Raw genomic sequence first — 25,364 nt, forward strand, 5'->3', positions numbered from 1 at the left:
GCACGGGTACACAATATATTCAAAGTCAAAGTTGAAAATCGTTACTCTATGTAGAAGCAAGACACTTACATATTAATTGTTAAGTAAAAGAAAATTAAAAAAAAAACACCGTTATTAATAAAGATCATTGAGGTAGAAAATATTTGGTAGTTTAGTTTATAACGTTTATTTATATATTAGTGTATGTATGTCACAGATACGAAATATGAATAATATATAAATTATTTTGAGTCATAATTTAAATGTAAAAAATAGAGTAAACTTCGTCAAGGTTCAATTTTAATTGCCACGGTCAAAATTTTATTATTACTGACAGTGATCCCGTTTCCCAGCGAATTGTTTTCAGTGATATCTTCCTAATTATTTATTGGTCTGATATACTGTGAAAGACAATTTTATTTATATGAAATTAAATTCTTAAGGTAACAAATATATTATATATTTATCTAAATAATGGTTAATAATGAATTGGAGAAAATGACTTCCTAAATAAACTATAGTTGTTTAGCCAGCGTTAGCTATGTAAGCGAACGAAAATACATTTTGGATAAAACAGCGTCATAGTTCATCCATTTCGAACATTATGTTTATAAATTATGTATAAAAATATATCGCCTTTTTATTAGTGAAATGCATCAAAATCGTTAAGAAGTTTAGAAGAAGTCGGAGATACAGACGGAGGCAAAAAGCGACTTCGTCTATACTATTAAAAGATAATTCAACAATATATTTCTAAAAAATGTAACTATGCCAATCATTTGTAAAATACGACTGCTAAATTTTTTACAACTTGATTTTTTTGTAAAACTGTACTTCTTACAACCGTAATGCCGGTAAAAATTAGGTACCGGTCGGTCACACCACAAAAAACCGGTGAGAATAACGCAGCGTTTAGCTTTTTACCACCATCATATCAAATGGTAAACCGCAAATTTCCGTATCATCGCGATTACCGTTTTTCATATTTTATACTCTGTGACGAAGATATGTCAAGTCATCTTTGGCTCTAACAAGCGTAAAAGGTTCCTCAACGTGTCGTTTTTTCTTTTATAATCTACCGATACTCAATTTTAATTAATGAAGAAATATAATCTGTTAATTCTTTTTGTGTTTTATTTTCAATTAAGGCAAAACCCTGTCATTTTTATTTGGACATAATTCACGGAATCGTTAGTATAATACATCGACTTTTATTTAAACGACTTATTAAAACTCTAATTGGGTAATAAAAAAATATTACATACCACATAAAGCAAACGAAGCGTTCATTTAACAAAATCTGAAACAAAATGTAAATCATTAAAAAGTTATCAAAGAAACGTATTAAGATTCAATTTAGCTTCATATATATAATAGTAATCACTATTGCTAAGTATGTTGTTATATATTGACCTTTCAGAACTCCTTCGTGTTTGACTTCATAAAATATAAAGAATAATAATGATCCAACCTTTTCTGTCAATAATGACAGCATTATTGGCGGGAAAATAACTCCTATTATGATTTGATTTGTAACTTCACTTATAGTTATTTTATTATTTTGTGTTCCCTTAAATTAACATTATTTTTATTTTAAAAATATGTAATTGATAGTGAATCAAATTAATGTAGAAATATAAGTCCTAAATATATTCAGTGATTTTAGTTAAATCGTGTAACAAGTTAGTTACTTTGAAGTAATGCTTGGTATTATTTATAAGTGCTACTAAGACTTGGTAGTTCCAGGAGCAAAAACATTATTCTTTCAATGCCTAAAACCCGGACAAAAAAACAAGATTTCCTAATGGCACAACATTTTCCACGCGTTTAAATAATTCCGTACATTCTTATACATGGCAAGGTTAAATAGCCTCAACAGTTATCGTAATAGCTGCTCTATGTTAAAGGTATAAGGTTGATAGTGCCATGTCACTGTATAGAATAGTGTTGTTACCCCCCGTTACCATGGCGACGTCTTTTTTAAAAGCGGACGTCGTTAATGTATACATGTCAAATGTGTTTGGATTGTTTTGCTTTTTTTTCGTTTTAATATACTTTTAGGCTAACGACGTCGGAAAACATTACAACGATTACTTTTTACAATTACTTGTTAAGGTTTGAGTGGGTTAGTGACATTAGTATCACTATCGAAAAGTCTAGTGAGCTGATTGATGAAAGTAATATTCAACGTATAATAACTTAGGTATTTAGGAAAAAACGAAGCCGTCGATTTAAAAGGCGTCACCATTTTTGTAATTATTAACAATGTAAAGGCGTATATACATATATAGATAAATATTAATTCGACTCCTAAAAGGGAACGAAAAATTTACAAGAAAAATGTAAATACACAAACATTTTTATCAAGGTCTTCGCTATAACCGCTATAGTCCGCCATCTTGCATTTTTATGACGCAATAATCTCTCGTCACAATTGTTTTATGTTACTTGCCTTTATATATATTGCCAGTAGATTATTTTAAAGGTAAAAAAGTACAGCTTATCCAAAAATTTATCAATTTATACACAATAGAGTCAGCGTAGAGATATTATATATGTATATATTGTGTAGAGCTGGACACTTGAAATATACTTATTATATTATATATAATACGAAATAATAAGAATATATGTTTAAATATTAAGTATATAGTATATATGTACTGGTAAGACAATTTTATTAGAATTCATTCCAAACTTTTGAGGCTAACATTTACAGAAACATATAAGATCTCTATACTGTTTTTGACAATATCACAGTCGGTTAAAAGTTAGATTCTATTAACCATTCGTGGTTGATTTTCGGCTTAATGGACATTCCGTAATAAAGAGTGACATTGCATTTGATGTAGTTAGCTCCATATTAGGCCCTTACCTAATGTAGGACGTCTGTCGGACAAGCTCGTTAATCTAACCGTCGCCTTATCTAGGGCATATATTTTATCTAGTTTTGTACATGTAATTATTATTTGCTTGTTTATAAATAATTTATGTGAATGCGATTTTGTAATCGTACTAAATGGTTTCATTTGGCAATTGTTGATGGTCTTACATTTATATAAATAAATGATTTTACAATTTTAAATCGGAGCGGTATTGGTTGTCGCATATAAATAAGGGAATTTGTTGTATAAGACGATGACAACCTAAGTATTTATTATTAAAATTTTCTTATTTTTAACTTAAATGAAATATTGTACAATAGAAGATCATTGTTTCATTACTATTTCTATATCTGATGGGATATTTGTTTTAAATTAATAGAGCTTTTATACCGTTTGATATTTGACTTTGTATGAAGTCTGATATTTCAGTTATTAGAACACGTATTTGTTTAAATGCTTAATAGTGTTCAACATCGTGAGGAAACCTGCACGTGTCAAATGAAACTAGGTATATGTGTTTCCTTCAACCCGCGTTGTAGCAGCGTGGTGGAATTTGCTAACAAAAATTTTCCTAAAAAAGAGAGCAGCAGTTACATTTTACGTATTTATATGATTTTTATACGCCGCTTGGTGTTAATTGCTAGATATATATAAGAAGGATCAAACCTCGCAAGAATGAATCTCAAAATTCTCACTCATTAAAAATGACATAACTTTATAATAAGAAGCATCCTCTGACTATAGACACTAAAGAATGTAAACCATTCCTTATATTGTAAATACCATAAGATATCTGTTATGCCCCTTATGCCTGTAATTAAACTAGCTTCCATCGAACCCTTCGAAATAGCAGAGTAATTCTATGTGAAAATACCTAAAAACGCCAATCGCGTTCTTGAAATGTCATAAAGTCATATGCGGCATTAACTGTTATTCATTTCTAACATTTAAAGAATACACGCGTCAAAATTGCGTAGCACCGTTCGTCGGTTATAACGTTTTACAAGTAAGATACGAAGTGAATTCTAACAGAATTGTACTGAAGTACACAACATGACAATTTTTGACAGTAGTTATGTGCGTATGTGTGGTTAGACACAGCCTAGCCCTATAACAATGAATAAGCTATAAACCGTACCGTTTGTAAAGTACTGGAAAAATAATCAAAGTTAAATAATTAAACATGTAGAAAAATTAACCTTGGTTACATTTATTTTTTACTTCATTATCTGTAATTTATTGTTTATCTGTGTACAAATATCTACTGAAATATACGTTTGCGTGTGCGTTATCTTTGTACAAGGATCTGTGCACAGACATGGCAGATAATAATTAACTTAATTACATAGACTCATTACGTAACGTACCGATCACTGCGTTTTTCAAGTTTCTTAGGAATAAAATTGAGTTATCAGACATTTCCCGTCTTTAATTTTACAAGTGCGTAAAAAATAAACGCATATGAATGATCTCTTGTAATAGTTGTTAATAGTTTTTATCGTATTTAAATCTAAATGCAATTATTACTTTTATATTCAGCGCGAAAGATATTATCTGATATTAGATGGAGAACTAAAAAAATACATTGTTATCTACAGATTTGAAACAATATAATTGTTTAGGTACAACACACGGTTGATAAACATCGACCATTAGTAAATACACATTAAAGATTCTGGCAAAGATATGTTTTAAAAATTGTAGACTGTTTCTGAGTGGACATCGGAAACGTTAAAATCCGTCAAAAATATTTAAATTTCGTTTAAAACATTTTTTTTATAATTTTCTAATAGCAAATTTAGGTATATTCTCAGAATCAGTAGAGCCAATCATTTGTATGAGCAAATTCGAAACTTACCGCAGAACGAACGCAGAAGCTTACTTCGTAGCTCGTAAAATGTGACAATTGTTGAGGTATTATAAGATACTCGAAACCCACTCAGAACAAATTTAATATACGAATATGGCGTATCACCGTAAACTGTTCTCTATTTTTCCTATTCGAGAATCGATGTGAGTTCTGACAGAATAGTTAGGATACAATGGCACGCTATAAGTCAAATCCATTAATCATACAACAAAAACTCTTTCACCGTAAATCCGAACACTAAAACGCGGATTGCGTGTTTAAAATCATGAAAATAGCATAAAAGTGTCCACGTTTTCCCTCAACCCCCTATCAATAGGTTAACACCCCTCCTTGGGTGTGGTATGTGACCCATAAAGTAGGTCATTCGAACCCTATGCCCCCTCCTCGGCTCGACCGGATGTTTTTATTTGGGTCAATCTATTTTTACTATGTTTGTGTAAGGTAATGGTATTGACTGTATTCTCTATAAAGAAAGCATAAGGGTTTGAGGTAAATTTAATATTAACCATCAATAATATCGTCAATAGCAGTTTTGCTTACGTACGTATATTGCAATTAAAAATTAATGATGTTGTATTAAAAAATACACTCTAAGTACTATCTAGATTATAAAATAAAGGGCACATGGAAGACGCGGAACATTATAGTGAAGCAAGAAAAGCAAATACAAAATCCCAGTAGCGCAAAACGACGCATTTTTCATTTATATTGACTTTAACAAATTATGTATTACTAAACACACCATCGGGAATTTATATTTGCTTTTGATGCTGACGGTGTCTGGCTATCTACACTATGGAATTAAAGAGGTATTCTGTAAAGAACAGAAAGTCGAAAATCACCACAGAATTCGAACGTATAATTTCAAAATCGACATTTTCTATAACAATTATAAGTAAGTCGGTTGTCAACATTTCACGAGTGAGATGCGAAGTGCTTTCTCACAGAATCACACTGTTGGCTCAAAATTGCAAGATTCGACGCTATCGTCACATACATACATCACAAGTAAAGTTCCTAATATAAAGGATTCATTCGTGTTTCAATTTATATTATGGGAACAATAAAAAATAAAAAAATGACGTAGTTTTTTTTAATTACGATATATTAAAAATGTCCTTACACTAATATTATTTCTAATTGCAGCGAAATTCTCGTGTATTTTAAAATTCATGGAACTAACCGTTTTATTTTCCCAGCTCACTACTAACCCTAGTTTAATTAAATATAATGGCCGACCTTTATCACCCTCATCTATTGCGCTGTATAAAAAAAAAAAACGCAAATAATTCCGTAATAACGTTTTAAGTGACAATGAATATTGTATTTCACTATTCGAAGGAATTTAAGGTGCGTAATACAATATACATGATATTTGGTTTTCATTATTAAGAGCTTATCAACATAAATAAATAATTGACTTACGTTATTTTTTATAAAAAAAAAAAAACAACCAAAATGCAAATTAATTAATTTATGGTGATATGCCATTTTGATGTTGAGTTCCTTCTTGTATATAATATAAATAAAATCTTATCATTTACAGAATAATAATGCTGAGTTCTTACCGATTATTTATTTACGTCGGTTTATTTAAATATATATTAATTAAATTCAATTTGAAATTTTTACATACATTGCTGTAAGTAATTTTATTTTTAAGAGTAACGTGACATATTCTCCTGTTTGATGTGATTAGAGCCGAGATGGCCCAGTGGTTAGAACGCGTGCATCTTAACCGATGATTTCGGGTTCAAACCCAGGCAGGCACCACTGAATTTACATGTGCTTAATTTTGTTTATAATTCATCTCGTGCTCGGCGGTGAAGGAAAACATCGTGAGGAAACCTGCATGTGTCTAATTTCAACGAAATTCTGCCACATGTGTATTCCACCAACCCGCATTGGAGCAGCGTGGTGGAATATGCTCCATACCTTCTCCTCAACGGGAGAGGAGGCCTTAGCCCAGCAGTGGGAAATTTACAGGCTGATTATGTTTATTATGATGATTATGATGTGATTTAAATTTAAATCTGTTTTTTTATAAACATTTCAAATAGATGTCATATAATATAATATAATCATTGTAAAAGCAATATTTTTTCATTTATTTTACTAGAGAGTTATAAATGGTTATAAATGGTTGGCCAAAAAGAGTGTGCGATATTTCGGTACAATTTTGGTTGTTTGGAAATAAGTTAAATAAAAAAAAGTACAAAATTATTGTTGGCATTTTTCTATTCGACATTAACTTTAGCGTTATGTTACGACTTCGCTGTTTTTCAGCAATGCAGATCGCGTGTGGTTGTTTATTGATTATTTTATTTACCATGATTAACTTTACCTATTCATGTTTTATTTTTTATTGTGTAGGTAAGCTGACGGGGAAATAGGCCACCTGATGGTAAGCCGCCGCCGTAGATTTAGAGCTGTGAGAAATATCAAACATTGTTTTTAGTAGATTTTTGTTTTATTGATTTTAAACAAACATAAGAGAGAGATTTTTTTTTTATTAATTCAAATTTCGAACAACTGTTGATATCAATTATAATATTATTATAATAAAAGTTTCATTATAATTTTTTTCCGACCTCCTCCCATTCTCGCTCTTAAGGTGGGTATTTAAAAAAAAACTTTATTAGTGATTGCCAACATTAAAAAAACCAATGTTTCAAATTTCAACTTTATACATTCAGTAGTTTAAATCCTGCCACAACTACCTTAGGATGGTATGCAAATGTCATATATTTACGAAGACTACAAAATTACGCACAATATCAGACCTCATTTTAATGAATTAAAATGTTATAAAGATAATCTAGAAAATTTACATTTATAAATATCTTTTCCAAATTACAATCAATAAAATTAATCGTTTAAGAATTTAACTAATTACTGAACTACCTTATTCAATAGCTAGAATGCACGATTCTTAACCAAAGATTGCCGCTTAAAGACCAAACAAGTAACACTGAATTTCGAACTGGGTAAGCACCACGTGTGATTATAATGCATCTCGTTCAACAAATCATAAGGAAACTGGAATGTATAGCATGAAATTCTGCAACATATGTGTCCACTAGTGGAATAGTTTGGTAGAATAAGCCACAAACATTTTTCCCAAGGCCTACCTCAGCAGTGGTTTAACAGATTGTTTTATTAAACGTAAATACAGAATTTTATTACACTTATAAATACAATTGACGATAACTGTTGGTGTAACCGACGTAATAATATGTTTGCAATAATAATACTGCGTCCTAACCAATCATTTATTTACGTCGGTTTATTTAAATTTAATCAATTGCATTTGAATCGTTTCAAATATTATATGCCGTATCATTTGAAGCTATTTTAATCGCGATAAGTCGTTTGAATATATAGTTGTTTATGAAAAATCAATGCATTTCTTATGTCCTTTAATATTAGGGTATTTTTGTAAGTCATAACAATCAGACGTAATTAGAGTGTTCACACAAGTTTTTACAATTGTGGTTGTGTTAAAAATATACTGCAGAAATAATAAATGATTTCTAATGATTTTATATACATACTGGCTGAACCTGCAATACAAACATGATTTACCTATTTTAGCCCCCTCGAGGGATGAAATAAAAAAAGTTCATGTCCTTCCCCGGGACTCAAACTATCTTCACACCAAATTTCATCTAAATCGGTTCAGTAGTTTAAGCATGAAGAGGAAAAGACAGAGTTTCGCATTTATATTATTAGTATGGATACAATATTTTATTGTTATCTTTGAATTGGATTAAACTGGACATTACCCCTGCAAAATCAAGTCTAAGATTATGCAAATTACTTTAACCTCCTGTAAAATGAAATATAAAGAATATATTAAATAAAGCCTTAATTAATTATAGCTTCTGGTCAAATTATTACGGAAAGATACCATCTCGATGTTCATAAGTAATATAATTTTAGATGAATAAATTAATTATTGTTAACGCAATAAATGTTATTTTAAAATTATATGTAGCTGTATTTATTCCGATAATGTATCAACGAACAATTAACCTTTGTCATGGTTTTTTTCCGCATGTCATTTCATAGATATTTTTTGCATGATAAGGCTTATTACAAACGAACTGCATTAAGAAATATTTGTTGACTTAACATTGAAATCGATATTGACGTTTACATTATATATTAAAATACTAGTATCTGTAATCTTTGTAGCCTTCTATCTGTAATTAATAGTTTGTTAAATACGCATCGTAAACAATTGTAACATACGTGAGCAAAACGTATCGTTAGTCAAATATGTATACTGTGCATATGTAAGTTCGATTACATTAACAGCCTGTAAATTTGGGCCTGGGCTAAGGCCTCCTCTCCCTTTGAGGAAAAGGTATGAGCATATTCCACCACGCTGCTCCAATGGTGGATACGCATATGGCAGAATTTCGTTGAAATTAGACACATGCAGGATTCCTCACAATGTTTTTCTTTAATGCCGAGCACGAGATGAATTATAAACAAAAATTAATCATAAGAAAATTCAGTGGTGCTTGCCTGGATGTCAGTTAAGAATCACGCATTTTAACCACTGGGACATCTCGGCTCTTAAGTACAGTTAAACATTCATAATTCCTATTTTGGAAGGTTTAATTCTATTTTTGAATAAGCAATATTATCTAGAGTTTTTGACGTAATAAACTGGAATATCAGTTTTGTCGTCAGCGTGTAACTGACCTTAAGCGACAGGTGCAATATTCAATTAAACTGCACATAAACGTGACATATATTTTCTAGTTGACAAAGATACCAAGGAATTGTCAGAACGACTCGTCAATTGTCTAACAGTTTTTATTTCAATTATTATTATAATATTTACCTTTATATTAAATAAGAACTCGTCGTAAAAGTAAAGTTGATCCAGTTACCGCGAGGAGAACGTATGTACCATTGTCAGACGTTATTTGACGCAGTTAGCATTTCAAAAAAAAATTTTATCTCCGAGATTGTGATGAATAACATTACTGGCACTTAAGTGGCAGATTTACCATCCGGCCGTCCTATTCTCCGAAGGGATAAAGCTAGCCTTAAGATCAACCAGGTAATAGAAACATTACGTAATTAATGACTGGAAATGACTAATTGACGATTCGTAAGCGCTGCAAGTAAAATAGTACTTGAAAAACACTACAAATGATTGTCAGCTCGAAAGCGAAACAAGTTTTGAGAAATCAATTTGAGTAACTAGTCTTGCAATCGGGATGGCTTTTAATTAAAGTTTTTGTACCCAAACGAGTCTATTATTAGCAAAAGATTTATTTTCAATTATTTAATGGTAAAACGATATATTATTAATTTAAAAAATATTGTTTCATCTTTTAATTGGTGTATTTTATGCAACCGTCTTGGTAGGTACCAAACACTCTTTGTATGTTTTACCGCCAAGCAGCAATACTTTGCATTGTTGTGTGTGGGTTTCAGGAGTGAGCCAGTGTTACTACAGGCACAAGGGACATTACATCTTAGTGCCCAAGGTCGGCAGCGCATTGGCGATGGATGGATTGAAAGAGAATCATTCCAATTTTTTTCGCCACCGATGTCACTGATGACCTCTCGCAACCAGGTGGCCCATACATATTACATATATTATATTTAGACCGCAGTCTTATTATTCTTATCTAAAAAAAAATAATAAGAACAAAATAGTTTAATTAATGAACGAATGATGTCGTAATTTGAAAAAGATTTATACATGTCTGAATAATTAATTCAAGTTAGTAATAAAAAGAACTCCAATCAAATCGGACGATGACCACATTTCTTTTTTTTTAATTGTTTATTTACAAATTTACGAGCTTAGCGAATTTAAATTAATTACGATCGACAACTACTCGTATAAGTGGACGCTTTACATCGTTACAGTCATTTGTCCATTACTAAATTTTGGACATTTAAATTAAAAAAATATCTGCCTGTAAATGTGCCATTGCATTTTAAACCTTATCATTTAATTTTTATAAAGATAGAATAATTTTGTCGCTTACTACATTTTCTATCTGCGAAAAACCATATCTTCTGTCACCCATATTTAAACATTTATTTGTGTCTTGAATCACTCCGTGTCGTTGGCAAGACGAGAGGTAAACGAAATTAATTGCAACAGCTTTTTGTATTAATTAACATAATCTTAGATTATTTATATGTCTAAATACAAAAACAAACGAGTTAACTTTTTTTTGGCTTTTATTTGTGCCGAGAGGGCACAGATTAATTCGCCAATGTAACGTGCGAAACTTTTTTATCTTACGCGTGACAGCTACGCTTGACACTCGCTAAACCTACTACTTTACTAGTTTACTAGTCTGCATGAACTTGGTGGCTGTTGGTGACTATTTTTTAAAAGTACTATGTGCAGCAAAAAAATATTGCTGGTTACTGTATATGGAAAGAGATCGCGTACCTAGAAGGCCGTGTAAGGACGCGCGGGTGAAATTTCGCTGTCTTTAGCGCGATCTTCAAAACAACTTAATTGATTAAAATCATTTACACAATATTCAATGTAATTAATTGTTTTATAGAGATGATAGTCCAAGGCTTTTCGATGTTTCGATGGGTGATGCTTTCGTTTAGTTATTGCTATAATTTATTTGACTATTGACCCGTATTTGCAATATGTTATTTTTAGTTTGGTGCCAAAATGGGAGCTAATAAGTTGCATTAATACGGTTGGAACCACGAGCCACTTCTACTAACATTTCAAAAATATTAGAAACGAACTATTTCTACAAGGAATTACTACACTGCAGCCATCAATGCCTTATCAAAACGGCGTAATGTTCTATCATGATAAAATAAAACCAGATGTTTTCTATAAATACATTTACAGCCTAATCAATAATTTATTTATGCTATTTTATTATTTATTCTAATACTTATAAGAACGTTATTTGCAAGAAATTTTTTTTTATTGAATCATTAGAAATGTACGTTGACAAGTTGTCACACCTGCTAAAGCAATGTTTATTTATAATCTGTCAAGTGATTACTTTCAAGGTTTGCGAACTGTTTCGGATAAATCGTATTCGGTTTTGTAAATATCGATTTAAATTACGATCCAAAGATTACTATATTTGGAATCGATTTTATTGAATGCCATATTATTTTTTAGTAATGAAAGTATTGTTAGCGGTGCAACGAAATGTTAAAAATGAAGCAAGTTTTTGAGCAAACATGAAATAAATTACATCAGTGAAATTATTATAAGATTATTCCAAATTTAACTAATTAAACATAGCAATAACTAACAATTGTATGAAATAATTATTATATACATATATATTTAAGCAACACAGCCATTTTGTAATGTCAAAATAATGAACTTCTATAAAGACTATCTACTTATATAATACCTTCATAAGAATTATTTTAAACAAACAAAAAAGTCGCGATTTTTTTTCAAAGGAAACGAATGATGTACCGCTTCGTAATTTGTTGGATACCAGCACAATGACGTAATTAATGGTAAATTGTACGATTATTTACTTAATTGCATTCTTTATTCATCCGTTCACCATTCATTTCATTCCTTACTTGCGTGTTTTAATAATGAATGCATATTTGAAAATTTATTCTAATATAATACCTCCCAAGAGGTAGTATCATTTGACAAGACACAGCGAACAATTTAAAACGACGTAAGAATATAATAATTATATTAGTAGGTGAGATCTTAACAGCAATATTTAGTCATTTTTATGTTCTGGTTTAAAGGGCAAATAAGGCAGTAAAGGTACAGGGGATATAACATCGTAGCTTCCAAGGTTGGTTATTGGAGGTTGGCGTATTGGCGATGTAAGGAGTGGGTAATATTTCATACAGCCGCGGCTGTCCATGGTGATCCATTTGACCGTGCGCCTACATATACCAATAAAAAAAAATAAAGAGTCGGAAAATTTACTACATGATATTTTGAAAAAAGAAGACGTCTGTATTTTTGATTGTTATATCACCAAACAATAAAGTAGAGTAATGAAACAAACAAATAAGTATAATGCGTTCTAATAAGGCGCATGTGTTCGTCGAAGGCTCTATTTAGCGTGGAAACACTTCGATGTGTGAACTCTTCATGTTATATAAAAATTACTTCGTTATTGAATTGACTAGTAACAAAAGAGCTATGCGGCTGCTTGATAAACTTATATTTTCATAGCAGCGATGTATGGTTTCATATTTCGGATTTCTGATTTTATAGGAATAACCAAAGGCGTCCGGATCGAACCTTTCGAACTTTCATATCTAGGCTGATCGTGTATCGTTGAACTATTGTAACGTATGTAAATTATCAATTATATTTTATAATTGTTCTGTACAAAATAAATGTATTCAAAACACATTATGCAATAATGTAAACAAAAACACAAATGTTATACATTAACATTTAAAGGAGGTCAAGCTGTAATAAGTACGTACATTAAATGTTTTTATTGACAGCATAGCCATAAGCTATAATGTGACAGAAGGCAGGTGACCAGCAGTTGTATTCGCATACCATCTCCCATTGAATACGTCAAAGCGGAATTGTTCGTATTATTTTATTAAAGGTTTAATGAGCAAAGCAGTAAGCTCAATGGTATAATTAATTGTTTAGGTTACGTTTAATTCGTTGAAAATAAATTAGTAAGAGAAATGTTGGTAATCTATTTACTTCAGCTAGATATTTGTTTATAAAACAGTTTTACTTTAACCTTGCAACTTAATTTAAATATAAGTATATAAATAAACAATTTTAAATATACGTGTATCTACATAATGAATATTATACTAATGAATAGAATAAAATATTCTGTTATTATTACATGTTGCTGTAAATTTAAGGAAAACTCGGTAGTTGAACAAACATTTCAGTGAACTTAACAAAAAAATAATATTAATTAAGGCATGTTACACTTTACAATGGAACTCTGTAAGCGGCTCGTGTAACGTAACGATCACTCAATCAATGTCACAAGTACAGGATGTTTCAAAAACAAACGCAATACAAAACAAAGTGAAATAATTCATTCTATTTTATTATTGCATTGTAATAATTTCGTATAACACGAACAATCGTATACGCTATCAGATGGTATTTGTCTCGGTCTATTAATAATTAACAGTGAAAATACGAAACGAAACCTTTGATGTTGCCAATCGGGTTAGGATAGTGCATTCGTCAATCGTCGAAGCGATTTCGAACATCGCTTTCGTCTGAATTAATCATCTGTCAATTTTCTGAAAGAGATTGATCGCTGAAAAATAGGATTGTCGACCTAATTTTCCAATCGCTACTTGTAACATAAATACTTTTGTCATTTCTACAAAAGGAATCGCAGATTTTGATAGTGCCTCGTGACAAACAGTATAAACTGTTTATGAAATATTACTAATAGAGCCGAGATGGCCCAGTGGTTAGAACGCGTGCATCTTAACCGATGATTTCGGGTTCAAACCCAGGCAGGCACCACTGAATTTTCATATGCTTAATTTGTGTTTATAATTCATCTCGTGCTCGGCGGTGAAGGAAAACATCGTGAGGAAACCTGCATGTGTCTAATTTCAACGAAATTCTGCCACATGTGTATTCCACCAACCCGCATTGGAGCAGCGTGGTGGAATATGCTCCATACCTTCTCCTCAACGGGAGAGGAGGCCTTAGCCCAGCAGTGGGAAATTTACAGGCTGATTATGTTTATGTTTTTTATGTGAAATATTACTAATGATATTTTTGTCATTTTTAACAATTGACTTTGTAGCTAACGAAACCCTGTCAATATATTGGGTTCAACTTATTTATTGATAAACCGAGCTTCATTAAGGCTCATTTATATAACGATTTTCATAAACATAATGGATAAAATAATATATTAATATTAAATGTAAAAAAAAACTTAATTATAAAAACCAATTTTAAAAGCGAACTAAACTTTCACGTCATAGAACTAATCACCGAAAAATAAGTATTGAAAAGCGCAATTCAAATGAAATTACACATTACAATAAAAAAATTATAATTATATGTTGTACACATATAAACACCCTGTACAATGATTGTGACGACGGAACAAGTTTTTATTTTGCCCACCCTGCCTTAACTTCGTATACGTTGACTTGACCACGGGCAATATTGAACAAAAAATTAATCATTTTCATTTTGCCTCTGTTTATTATAACACACACTTTTTTAAGCACCACATGCCTTGATAAGTCAACGATGGATGCTAGCTGAGTCGTTATGAACTTGAATGGTGGCGCTGTTATCGAGTTATTAATATTTTTTTATAATTCAAATATTATTGTAGACAAATCGGATATGGTGTGAAATTTAGGAATAATACCTTTGATACACAACAATTGGTATGATTTAGTAATGTATGGGCAAGTGAACTTAACGGAAGATGATAAGTATGCATTTCGTATTCGAAAATGACCTAGCTTGTATTGGAGCAGCATAGTGTATATTTAAGACTTTTTTCTAAAAGCGAAGAGGATTTGGCCCAGAATTGAGTAATTATCACCTTGTTCTTTATCTAAATATTATATACTCTCTCTGATGCAGTGTTCGCAGTCGGTCAGGAGAATATCATCATCAAAACATTTTTAAGAAAAAAAAATGCCTTTTGATATAAAAAGTGACTTTCCAAAATTATAGTTTGCGACTTACCTCATCACGCCAATCAGGCGCAGTTATGGGATCATTTCCAAATTTAGTCCAGGAGCGATCTGTTAACAAAGAGAAATATTTTTAAATTACCGCCATATTTCGATTTGAATTATTTTATCAAATTATTTTCGCGAGAACCAAAATAGCGTAATTTTAATTATATATGTCAAAATACAATTAAAAACAATAACTACATACTTACAACTAATTAAATTAATATTTTTCTAAAGAAGATTCTTGTTTGCTACTCATAAATGGTAGATGATTGCTATTCGCTTGGAATCTCTATCATTTTTGCCACCACACAGTAAGCCACAATCATACGATTAGTACAGTAACCTCCTTCTTAATATAACATTTAAATGTGTGGTTACATAATACGTATGAGCCGTATACCGGATATACCAAACTCTATATATTTAGTATAATATGTGTAAAAAAAAAGCGTGAAACTTTTTATTTTACAAAGTAGAATAGAGTCATGCAAAAATAAATACTGAGTGTCATAGATTAATGGAAATTTTGTAATAAGGGAGCCCATTCCTTTCAACACTTGCTCCTTAAGTACTCTACATAGTTGGCATTAGAATCGAGCAGGCAGCTGGTCATAAAAATCTACCTAATCATTATTTCTTGCAGTGTTAGAACACATTGCGGCGACCCTGCATAAATGGAATAAGAACAAGCGCACAGTAATGATAAATGACTGTGGAACTCTATCATTTACGTGATCTGACACTAGTTAGTCGTTTGCATCATTAAATGTTTCTAGTATAATTAATTACTAGCTAATGCGCGGCTAGAATTACAATGCGTCTTTTAATTTTTATATATCATGATCCGGTATGAGTCGCTCGCTGCTTTTTGTGCATTTATTAAACTATGACAGAAATATTCACACACGTACCAACAAAAACGTTTCTATACAATTGGATGATTAGGATTAAGATATATTTATATCATATAATACAAAAACATTCGTATATTTTATTTAATAATACAAGCATATATATGGACTTTATAAGAGCCGAAGTTCGTATTAATTTATCTCATACGGGACACTGATTGAATTAAACGTATTTCATGTGAAAAGAAGAATGATTACTGAATTTATTGCTGAGTCTTTTCGGTAGAATTTGTATTCCAAGTTGCCGGTAGTTTTAGGCGATTCAAAAGTGCTTATACCTACCTGACAGACACTACCAGTGGCTACCTGACAATCGATTTTTTTTTTTTGATTGAAATTTTTGATTGAAAAGAAAAAACAATATTTTTATGTGTATATGTTTCAATCTATATCTTTGTTAATAATTATTTTCCATCTCGTTAAAATTTAATGTATTTTAGAATTATCATAATAATTATGTAATGAAAATGAAGTGGCATTATGCAAAAGGTAGAAAAATTCATAATTATAGTAATTTATTTTATGAAATGTTAAAACCGACAATCGTAAAATATTAAACATCTGTATTAATTAATATTAAATGGCGTCCAGTTAGAAGGTGGGTAATAAATTTGAATGGATGTTATCCGTTAAGGTATCGTCAGTTAACGTGCTCAGTTAGGACATAACCTAGATTCTAGATCGAGACGTGCTGTACTGTTGCCAAAAATATAATAGATGTATTTTTTTATATTAAGACTAATATTGGTTATGAATTTTATATAAAATTAAAAATATTCTAAATGAAAATATTTTAGAACACTCTTATTTAAAAAATAAAGCAAATAACACGTTATTTAACACATAAGTTTATTATATGTAGTTAAAATATATTATTTAGTGTTATTAATATAAAAATATTTTTATAGTTTTTGGGATCTATTAAATATTGGTCATAAAATAAAGGTAGCACCTCTTGGGCAAAATAATATGTAACTAAAAATATTATAAGCCAATACCAATAATAAAAAATTAAAAAAAATTAAAAAAATAATTGTAAAATATGAAAAAGATTTTTTTTCTACTATCCGTACCGCAAACGTTACCTCCAGCACTCTACTAGAAATGCCAGCACTATTCGCAGGCTATTTTTTATCGTATTTAAGCTAATTAAAGTCGATTACGAAAGCTAAATCGGCCTGAATCGATGCTGGCACGCGAGCATTGCTATTTTATAATACACTTGTATCGATTTAACATCGATTGCGTAAAGAGTCTTGAGGACGTCCGTTTAATTTTTTTTATATACAAAAGAAGTGTATACTCCTTGGAGTCACATATTTACGTCTCATTACTAAGATCGTCGTGTAAATGTGATTACGTTTACCATAATTACGATGTTAAATTAACCAATTTAAATTGATCTCTCTGAAGTAACGGTTGTAATACTACATGCGTCTCATTTCTGGTTATATATATACGAGATTTAGTTATGTTTTTTTTTTAAATTCATTGAAATATACGAATGTAACAATTGATATAGAAGTTTTATTTATGTTATAAATAATATTACCAAATATTTGCATAACTCAACTTCCTATTTTGTCATCCAAAAATGATGCTTAAAGATTCTCACCATATACAATGTTAAGAAGTTTAGCATATATAATGTGATTCGTCTTTATTATAACAATATAAGATTATGTCACTTAATATCATAAATAATAAAACTTTGTAATTAATCGTTATGTATCATCACATAACATCTATGATTAATTATTTTGAATACAGCATCAGTTACAGATATTCGTTGATGTCTTTTGTACGTATCGCATTATTAAGCACATTGCCAAATTAAAAATACACATTAAATTAAAAAAAAAAAAAAACTTTTTTATTTCACAAATCATATTATAACAAAAACTTTGTTTTATAAATTTTAAAACATATGTTAAGAAATGAATCAGGCAAAATATTTTTGTATTTTAAATGTCACGCTAATTACTTCAACTTAACTCTTGTATCGAAATAATTAATAACAGCGCTAAAATAGGTATAACATTTTATTTTGTGTCACGGACACCAATCGTTAACAGTGATAGATTCAATTTGTTTATCGCTATCCATATAATCTAACTTGTCATTAATTATAACATGTTTTTTTAACGTCGGTTAACGAGGGTTTTAATAGTCGCTCCATAATAATATTGTTGGTACATTGTATCAAGGATTTGTTGTTTTAAATGTTCAAAAATAAAGAACCACCACCAACCACTAGGTGCCAAGGTGGCCCAGTAGTTAGAACGCATGCATCATAACCGATGCTTGCAGATTCAAACCCAGGGAAGCAAGACTGAATTCATGTGCTTAATTTGTGTTTATAATTCATCTCATGTTTAGCAGTGAAGGAAAACATATACGTGAGGAAACCTGCATGTATCTAATTACAATGAAATTCTGACACATTTTTATCCATCAACCCTCATTGAAGCAAGGTTCTTGGCTAAGCTCCAAAACCTTCTCCTCAAAGGGAGAGGACGCCTCGGCCCAGCAGTGGAACATTAACAGACTGTTACTTACTAGATCACGTGAATGTTAACCGTAGATCGCTTTATCTATACTTGCCTTACTAATACAATGTTTGAATATCAAATTTTAAGTATGACTATAAATTTAATGTTTTAAATGTTCTTTTTGTGTTCGCGTATCCCATTGAGTTGTAAAAATATTTTTACGAAATATTTAAAAAGCTAGTTTTATATTTGTAAGGCTAAAGAAACTGTTTTATATTATATATTGTGGATTTGTGAACATCGTAATTGAAATGGGAAAGATGCTTGCATTTTTGACGTTTCTATGTCACGATTTAAGAAATAATTATTTAAATATTTGCCGTGTAAATAATTGGAATTATTTTTTATTTGGAACCGTTTGTATTTTTTAGTTCAATTTAAAAGTAACAAGGCCGCTTAGAATGATTCCAGTAAACAACACTTTAAAAATTCCCACAGGTGTTTAGCCTACAACTTTAATGGCGAGAATACTTAAATAGGTTTCCATCTGATCTCCGTAACTCATCAGACGTTAGGTACGTAATAAGAAGTACAATTAACTCATAGTATCGCGCTTTTCTGGTGGTAAGCGGAACTGATTCTCCGGGAACCAATAAACATTTAAAGAGACGATCTGTGTTGAAATACAACTTGTCATAATTAGATGCAAATATTTCGTATTGTACTTGAAAAAAACTAACAATTTTTTTTATGAAAACAGTTATTCTCAAAGTTTAATTTTTCAGTTGTTGAGAATAGGACCGATATGTGATTGAATTATCTCAACACTGAGATATTATGTTATATTAAGATATAGAAGGATTTTTAAATATTCCTGGTTTTATTGTCTCTACTGGTGACAAGAGACCTGGAGTTGGAAATGCGGTTGGCCTTGCCATCATTGACTTTATTAGTGTTTAATTTGACAATCAATAAGTAAGTGTTGTACTTTTATATTGAATAAAATAATTTGATTTTTCATGATTGATGATGATTGAATCATGATTTCTACAGTAGCTTTTTTTTTATAATTTTCATGTGTATTCAAGTATAGACTTTAATGCAAATAATTCTTATCTCAGTGAAGAAAATTTCAAAATAATTATAAGAAAAATCTTTATACTGAGTGTGCCTTTTAAATACTGACATATTATATATACTCATATAATTAATACCTTTAAAAATTTTATTTGAGATGAAATAAAAAGATTACCATAGAGTCGTTAAAACTCCACATTCACATAATCAACGATCGATTTATGGTAGAGACTGCAAGTGTACAGTGCGATGACAAATGTTGGTATATGAAATGAGATATTCAGATTTCAATAACTTCTTAATATGGTGCAATGAAAGATCTAAGATAAGATAACTGGAACGTAATTGGAACAATGTAATGCATTCGACAAATAAAGCGGACTTTGACACATTGCAATTGGACACGTAACATAAATAATCATTTTGTAACTATATCAAAACCATTAATTTACATATATAACAATTTTTAGACAAGGTTGTAATTAACAATTACTGTTATGTACGATGTTATGTAAACGATTGTTGTTGGGTATTATATTTTATAAGGTTAGTGCGGTAGCCTTAGGCTATAATAGTCCCGATTAGTGCTTATCACGACCGAAACAGTTTGTATATGTATAGAAATACAAAATAAAAAATGCTAGTTCCGTTTGATTTTTATAAAATTATTTTTTATATTTTTACTAAATAATTCGCGATAAACCGTCCCTTCGTATTATGAGGGTGAGGACATAGAGAGTGGATCTGTGTTTTGGTACACACTTATACAGTATAATATATCTGAGATTGGCCGCCGTGGCCGAAATTGATAGGTAGGATATAATAATAAGGAAAATATAAGCCGTAGAGCCAAACACAAATCTATCTGGATACGTATCACCCATCTACCAGGTACGATTTATGCAAGCTCTAGATAACAATACTTATTAAAACTAAATTATGTTTGGGTATAAGTGAGCAAGTTTAATTAAAAACACAGGAACACAAATCAATGGCAGGCAATAAGAAATTGCTATTGTATCTTACAACTCTAAAGACTATCATTATATTTAGTAGCTAGTAGGCGTAGTCTGCAGGGGTCTCATTTGTAGCCTGTTTTGTTCCTGTACTTTGCTAATGAATCAACAAACGCATACCACAAATATCATTGCAAAATTAAATTGACAATAAAGGCGTGGCATTAAATTATTTAATAACAATACTAATAAAGATACAATGATTATTATTTATAACGACTATCTTGCCATTCGTGTAATGTATTGTCTATATTTGGATTAATTTATTCGCTTATCCAATATACACACATATTAAGGCATTTAAGTTATTTCAAACTTACATTAAGATACATACTTGAAATATTTTTTATTTAGTAGATTTATTTAGTTATATTTGATATAATGTATATTTATAAAACTGTCTGTTGATTTGAACTTTGAACTTTGTACCCGTGACGTGACTATGTGGCTTTGTGTTAAATTCTTAGATGTGTCTTTTATTTTTAATTTTGATTAATTATTGTGGCGCAAATAGGAGGTTAAATTGGTACTTTATTTATAATATTTTATAGTCTTTTTTCTTTCTAAATATATAAAAACAGTGATAAACTCAAATCGAACTTCGAAAACTTAAGTAAATGTAATATATTTTATCCAAGCGTTAAATTTCGTAGTCAATTGTTTATAAATGTTTGCGGAAAAACTTATCAATGTTTTGATACATAAGATGCACTCTAATGAAAGCGTGGGCAGTTCCATACAACACGAAATGAGAATTAGGATACATCGTAAATTAAATTGACCGTCAATAAAAAGCACGTGTGTCGCCGCCTACGATAAAAAAAAAACTAAAGGTACATTTACATAAGAAATTTAACGCAGAGTTTTATAAGTATAATATTCATAAGTATTATATAAGTTTCATAAGTAAGCTATAATATTATTTTTTTTTCTAGAAAAACTTCTTTATAAAATATATTCTTATATATAATGATACATTTTATTTTTATTTTATACTTATTTTATTATTAAGTTTTAGATTAAATAAATTTGAAAATCTTATTTTTATGTAAATTAATCTATAGAAAAATATTTCTATGCAATTACATAAAAATAAGTTTCTCGAATTTATTTAATCTAAAACTTAATGCAAATATATGATTTTTAAAAACCTATTTAAATAAATAGTATACATCTGTAACATTATCAAAGTCGATTCATAAGTATTTAGTTAAAATATAAATTAGAATATACTTTTTTTAGGTAGAAACTTCCAAAAGGAAAAAAAATTGAATTTAAAAAATAATAATCCATAGGACTATTTGTATTTTAAAATTGTATCTGTATCTACTATTCGTTATAAAACGAAATCAATGCGTAAACAATAATAAGCGTTATGTATGTAGTATGTTGTCTCGCTTATAAATTTAATTTATCGTAAATTTAATTTATAAGCGAGCTAGACTATTATCAGAAATAAATATCCTTATAAGTTATATTTTATCGTTTATTATTAGCACTAAAATCGAAATATATTATATAATTTAATTTCGTTTGTCTGATTTTTGATTGTTAGCGAAATTTTGTATTCCATAGATGGTATTAAATATATTTTTTTATTATATTATTGAGAAATATCTTTATCTTAAGAAAAAATAGTATTAAAATTTGATGACGTGATAGAAATGATAATTCTGAATATAACCATAAATTAAACTTTAGTATAATAGTAATGTCGTTATTAAAAAAAAATAAAAAAAATGGAACCGTATTTAATTCAAATTCAAACAATCAACGTAATTGGGTGTTCATTTTGATGCTGCTATTTTTAAACTTTCCCAACGTTATGAATGCAAGTGGAAAACTACTTTATATATTTATAAATATACTAGATTATACTGGAACCATGTAATATCAATATATAATTGATAAATAAATAGACGCACACGTCTGTGAAGAACGAAATAACTGAAAAAAAAAGCAAAGCGAACAGAAGAACCCGTCATTATTCATCTTTAAAGGAAATACCGATAAAATATTGTACAAGATTGTGCGATCAGCAGGTATCACTCCAGACAACAGAAAGAACACTGGTATTGAGCGCAATACCGTCAATCGTTTTGTCTCTTCCTAGTTAGTAGGTATTACCTTGTTAAGTTTAGTTTCGTTTCGATTCGGACAAATATCTTAACGATTCTGAGTTTCTTATACAGTATTCATAAAATCTAGTTCGAACTGGATCTTATTTTATTTTTAATATACATAATATCATACCGTAATTTTTTTAAATTGATTTATTTGATTAGAAACGCAAGTAGCTTTACTAAACGCAGTTGAATTGAAGACAGGAAACATTCCTGTCATTACGTCAGATGGTCATCTATGTTTACAGAGTAAGTGATAACGCTAAGTATACTGATATTAAACCCGAGGAAACTTCCGAAATGTACGGGAATTACGTTACTCATTTGTGTCGCGTTACAGAGTAGAAAAATATTTATATTCAAGATTAAGGTGCGGTACCATCGTAGCTGTGAGATGTGAAAAAATAAAAGTATTTAAATTGATATTACGTTTTTTGATTCAACTTTTATTTGCTGTCTTGTCACATATAAAAACTATTTTTCAATAGGCTTAAAAAAATGGGTCCATGTCCTGATACTAATATACACATACTATCTATTAAAATCATAAGCCCCCACTTTGCTATGAGTAGTGAATAGCATAGTATGTCCACATATATTTATACACATTTATAAAAATTCAAAAGAAAGGAAATATTTGGTATGCGTTACAATTTACGATGTATTTAAAAGGAAATAAATATTTTAAATCATGAACGTTGTTATTTTACAGCACTTGCTTCTTACCTCAACACTAGAAAACTTTACTACTTAAAATAATATGTAACTGCGCGATATTTTAGGGGCGTCGTAAATGCCATTTTAATTAATTTAATTTTGCCCTTTATGTATATCCCTGTGGGAAATAGGGCGAAAACAAAGGTAGGGCCGAGGTTAATTAAATTGCAAGTCTTGGCGACCCTTATTTATTTAACAGACTATAAAAAACGATCCCTTCGTTATATTCATGGGCTGACATTTTTTATAATATTGTGTTAGTTTTATATTTATTTGGTAGTTCTTTTCATGTTCTTTTTTCCTATTATGTTGTCAATAATTTTAGGAATATTACCCGCGTTTTTTAATAAATTTAAGTTATTGCTACTTTAATTAAAATATATACATATATTAATTTCAGTTTAAATTGGAAGTTAATTATAATTTATTTTTTAAATAATCTAACAAAAAAATAAAGGTGCATATAAATCGCGTTAATGGAACTCCCGCTTAACATAATATGGATGGAGGCATTAAACAAATAGTGTGTGTTTACGAAGCATGTTTATTTAAGTATTATGTACATAGAAATGTTAGTACACGTCAACGGTATACTTTACACTTTCCTATGTATTTTTTTAAATAATTAACAGCGTGGTAACATAAAAAAAAAGCTGTACTCAAAGACTGCTTCTTACCGATCGCCACTCCGGAAACCGGCGAATTCTGCGTAATATAAAAAAATAATGATTAACACGACATCCAATAAAGCTGAAAAAATCAACGAATTTAATTAAATAAAATTAACCATGCGAAATCTTATTATAAACCGAACAAATGCGAAAGGCGAAATCATTATAATAGAACGACTGTTCAAGTAAATAGTTAGGTAATATTCAAGAAATATTTTTATAAACCTTATATAAAACGTAATATAAATTTAGACTTACATGGCGGATTCCAATTGCTGGTATTCCCAGCCATGGCGCCCGTCGTCAGGTGTGCTACCACCTCGGCCTGCTGAGTTAGAATGGTGTGTGGTATTACAGCATGGGATCCACCATTACACGGTATCGTACCACCACCACCTGGTGGTTAACACCACGCATGCGTTGCAGGGTGGGGTTGCAAAATATTGATTATTTTCTACCCTTATTTCCATGATAGTCTGATAAGGGCCTATTCACAGCAATGGACAAATTGCTGGGGCGATTCGAAATACGTTGTATTAATTATGTACCACGCGGAATGATTGATTGAACATGTCTCGACTTTTCAAGAACAATCGTTTAGATCGATACCGTTCTATTTATTTTATATAAAGCATGGACTTAAATAATAGATTAGAACTACAGCGACGTACTATCGTACATAAATAACGTGCGGTCAACCCGTATCTTGAAATTGATTAATTGCTTTCAAAATGAAATTTATTTTCGAAACAGAAATCACGGTAGCTTGTTTAATCGTGTTTAAATCATTTTAATCTCAACTTTACACAAATATGATTTTATTAAAACGTAGGATGAAGTATTGTAAATATGTTTGAAGAATATGTAACTCTAATATATACTTTTAAGACATATACGGAAAGATAAATTCTAGAAGATTCTAGAACGTTAACCAAATATGAACACAATAATT

At 30.1% G+C, this 25,364-nt stretch overlaps 1 protein-coding gene across 2 annotated transcripts in view; it reads right to left on the reverse strand.

The window, feature by feature from the left end:
• Positions 1-24,737, reverse strand: part of LOC113396565 (ras association domain-containing protein 10) — a 41,923-nt gene extending 17,186 nt beyond the window's left edge. The window contains exons 1-4 of one of the 2 annotated variants that reach the window (XM_064218416.1): positions 24,671-24,737; positions 24,419-24,446; positions 15,410-15,468; positions 1,245-1,279 (exon numbers count right to left, since the gene is read on the reverse strand). In XM_064218416.1, coding sequence (XP_064074486.1) covers positions 1,245-1,269 — 25 coding nt within the window. In that variant the 5' untranslated portion in view covers positions 1,270-1,279; positions 15,410-15,468; positions 24,419-24,446; positions 24,671-24,737. The remainder of the gene's footprint in view (positions 1-1,244; positions 1,280-15,409; positions 15,469-24,418; positions 24,447-24,670) is intronic. The other variant, XM_026634552.2, reaches the window with a different exon arrangement.
• Positions 24,738-25,364: the final 627 nt, after the last annotated feature.

The sequence above is a fragment of the Vanessa tameamea genome, chromosome 22, assembly GCF_037043105.1.
Source record: "Vanessa tameamea isolate UH-Manoa-2023 chromosome 22, ilVanTame1 primary haplotype, whole genome shotgun sequence".
In the NCBI taxonomy this organism is placed as follows: domain Eukaryota; kingdom Metazoa; phylum Arthropoda; class Insecta; order Lepidoptera; family Nymphalidae; genus Vanessa; species Vanessa tameamea.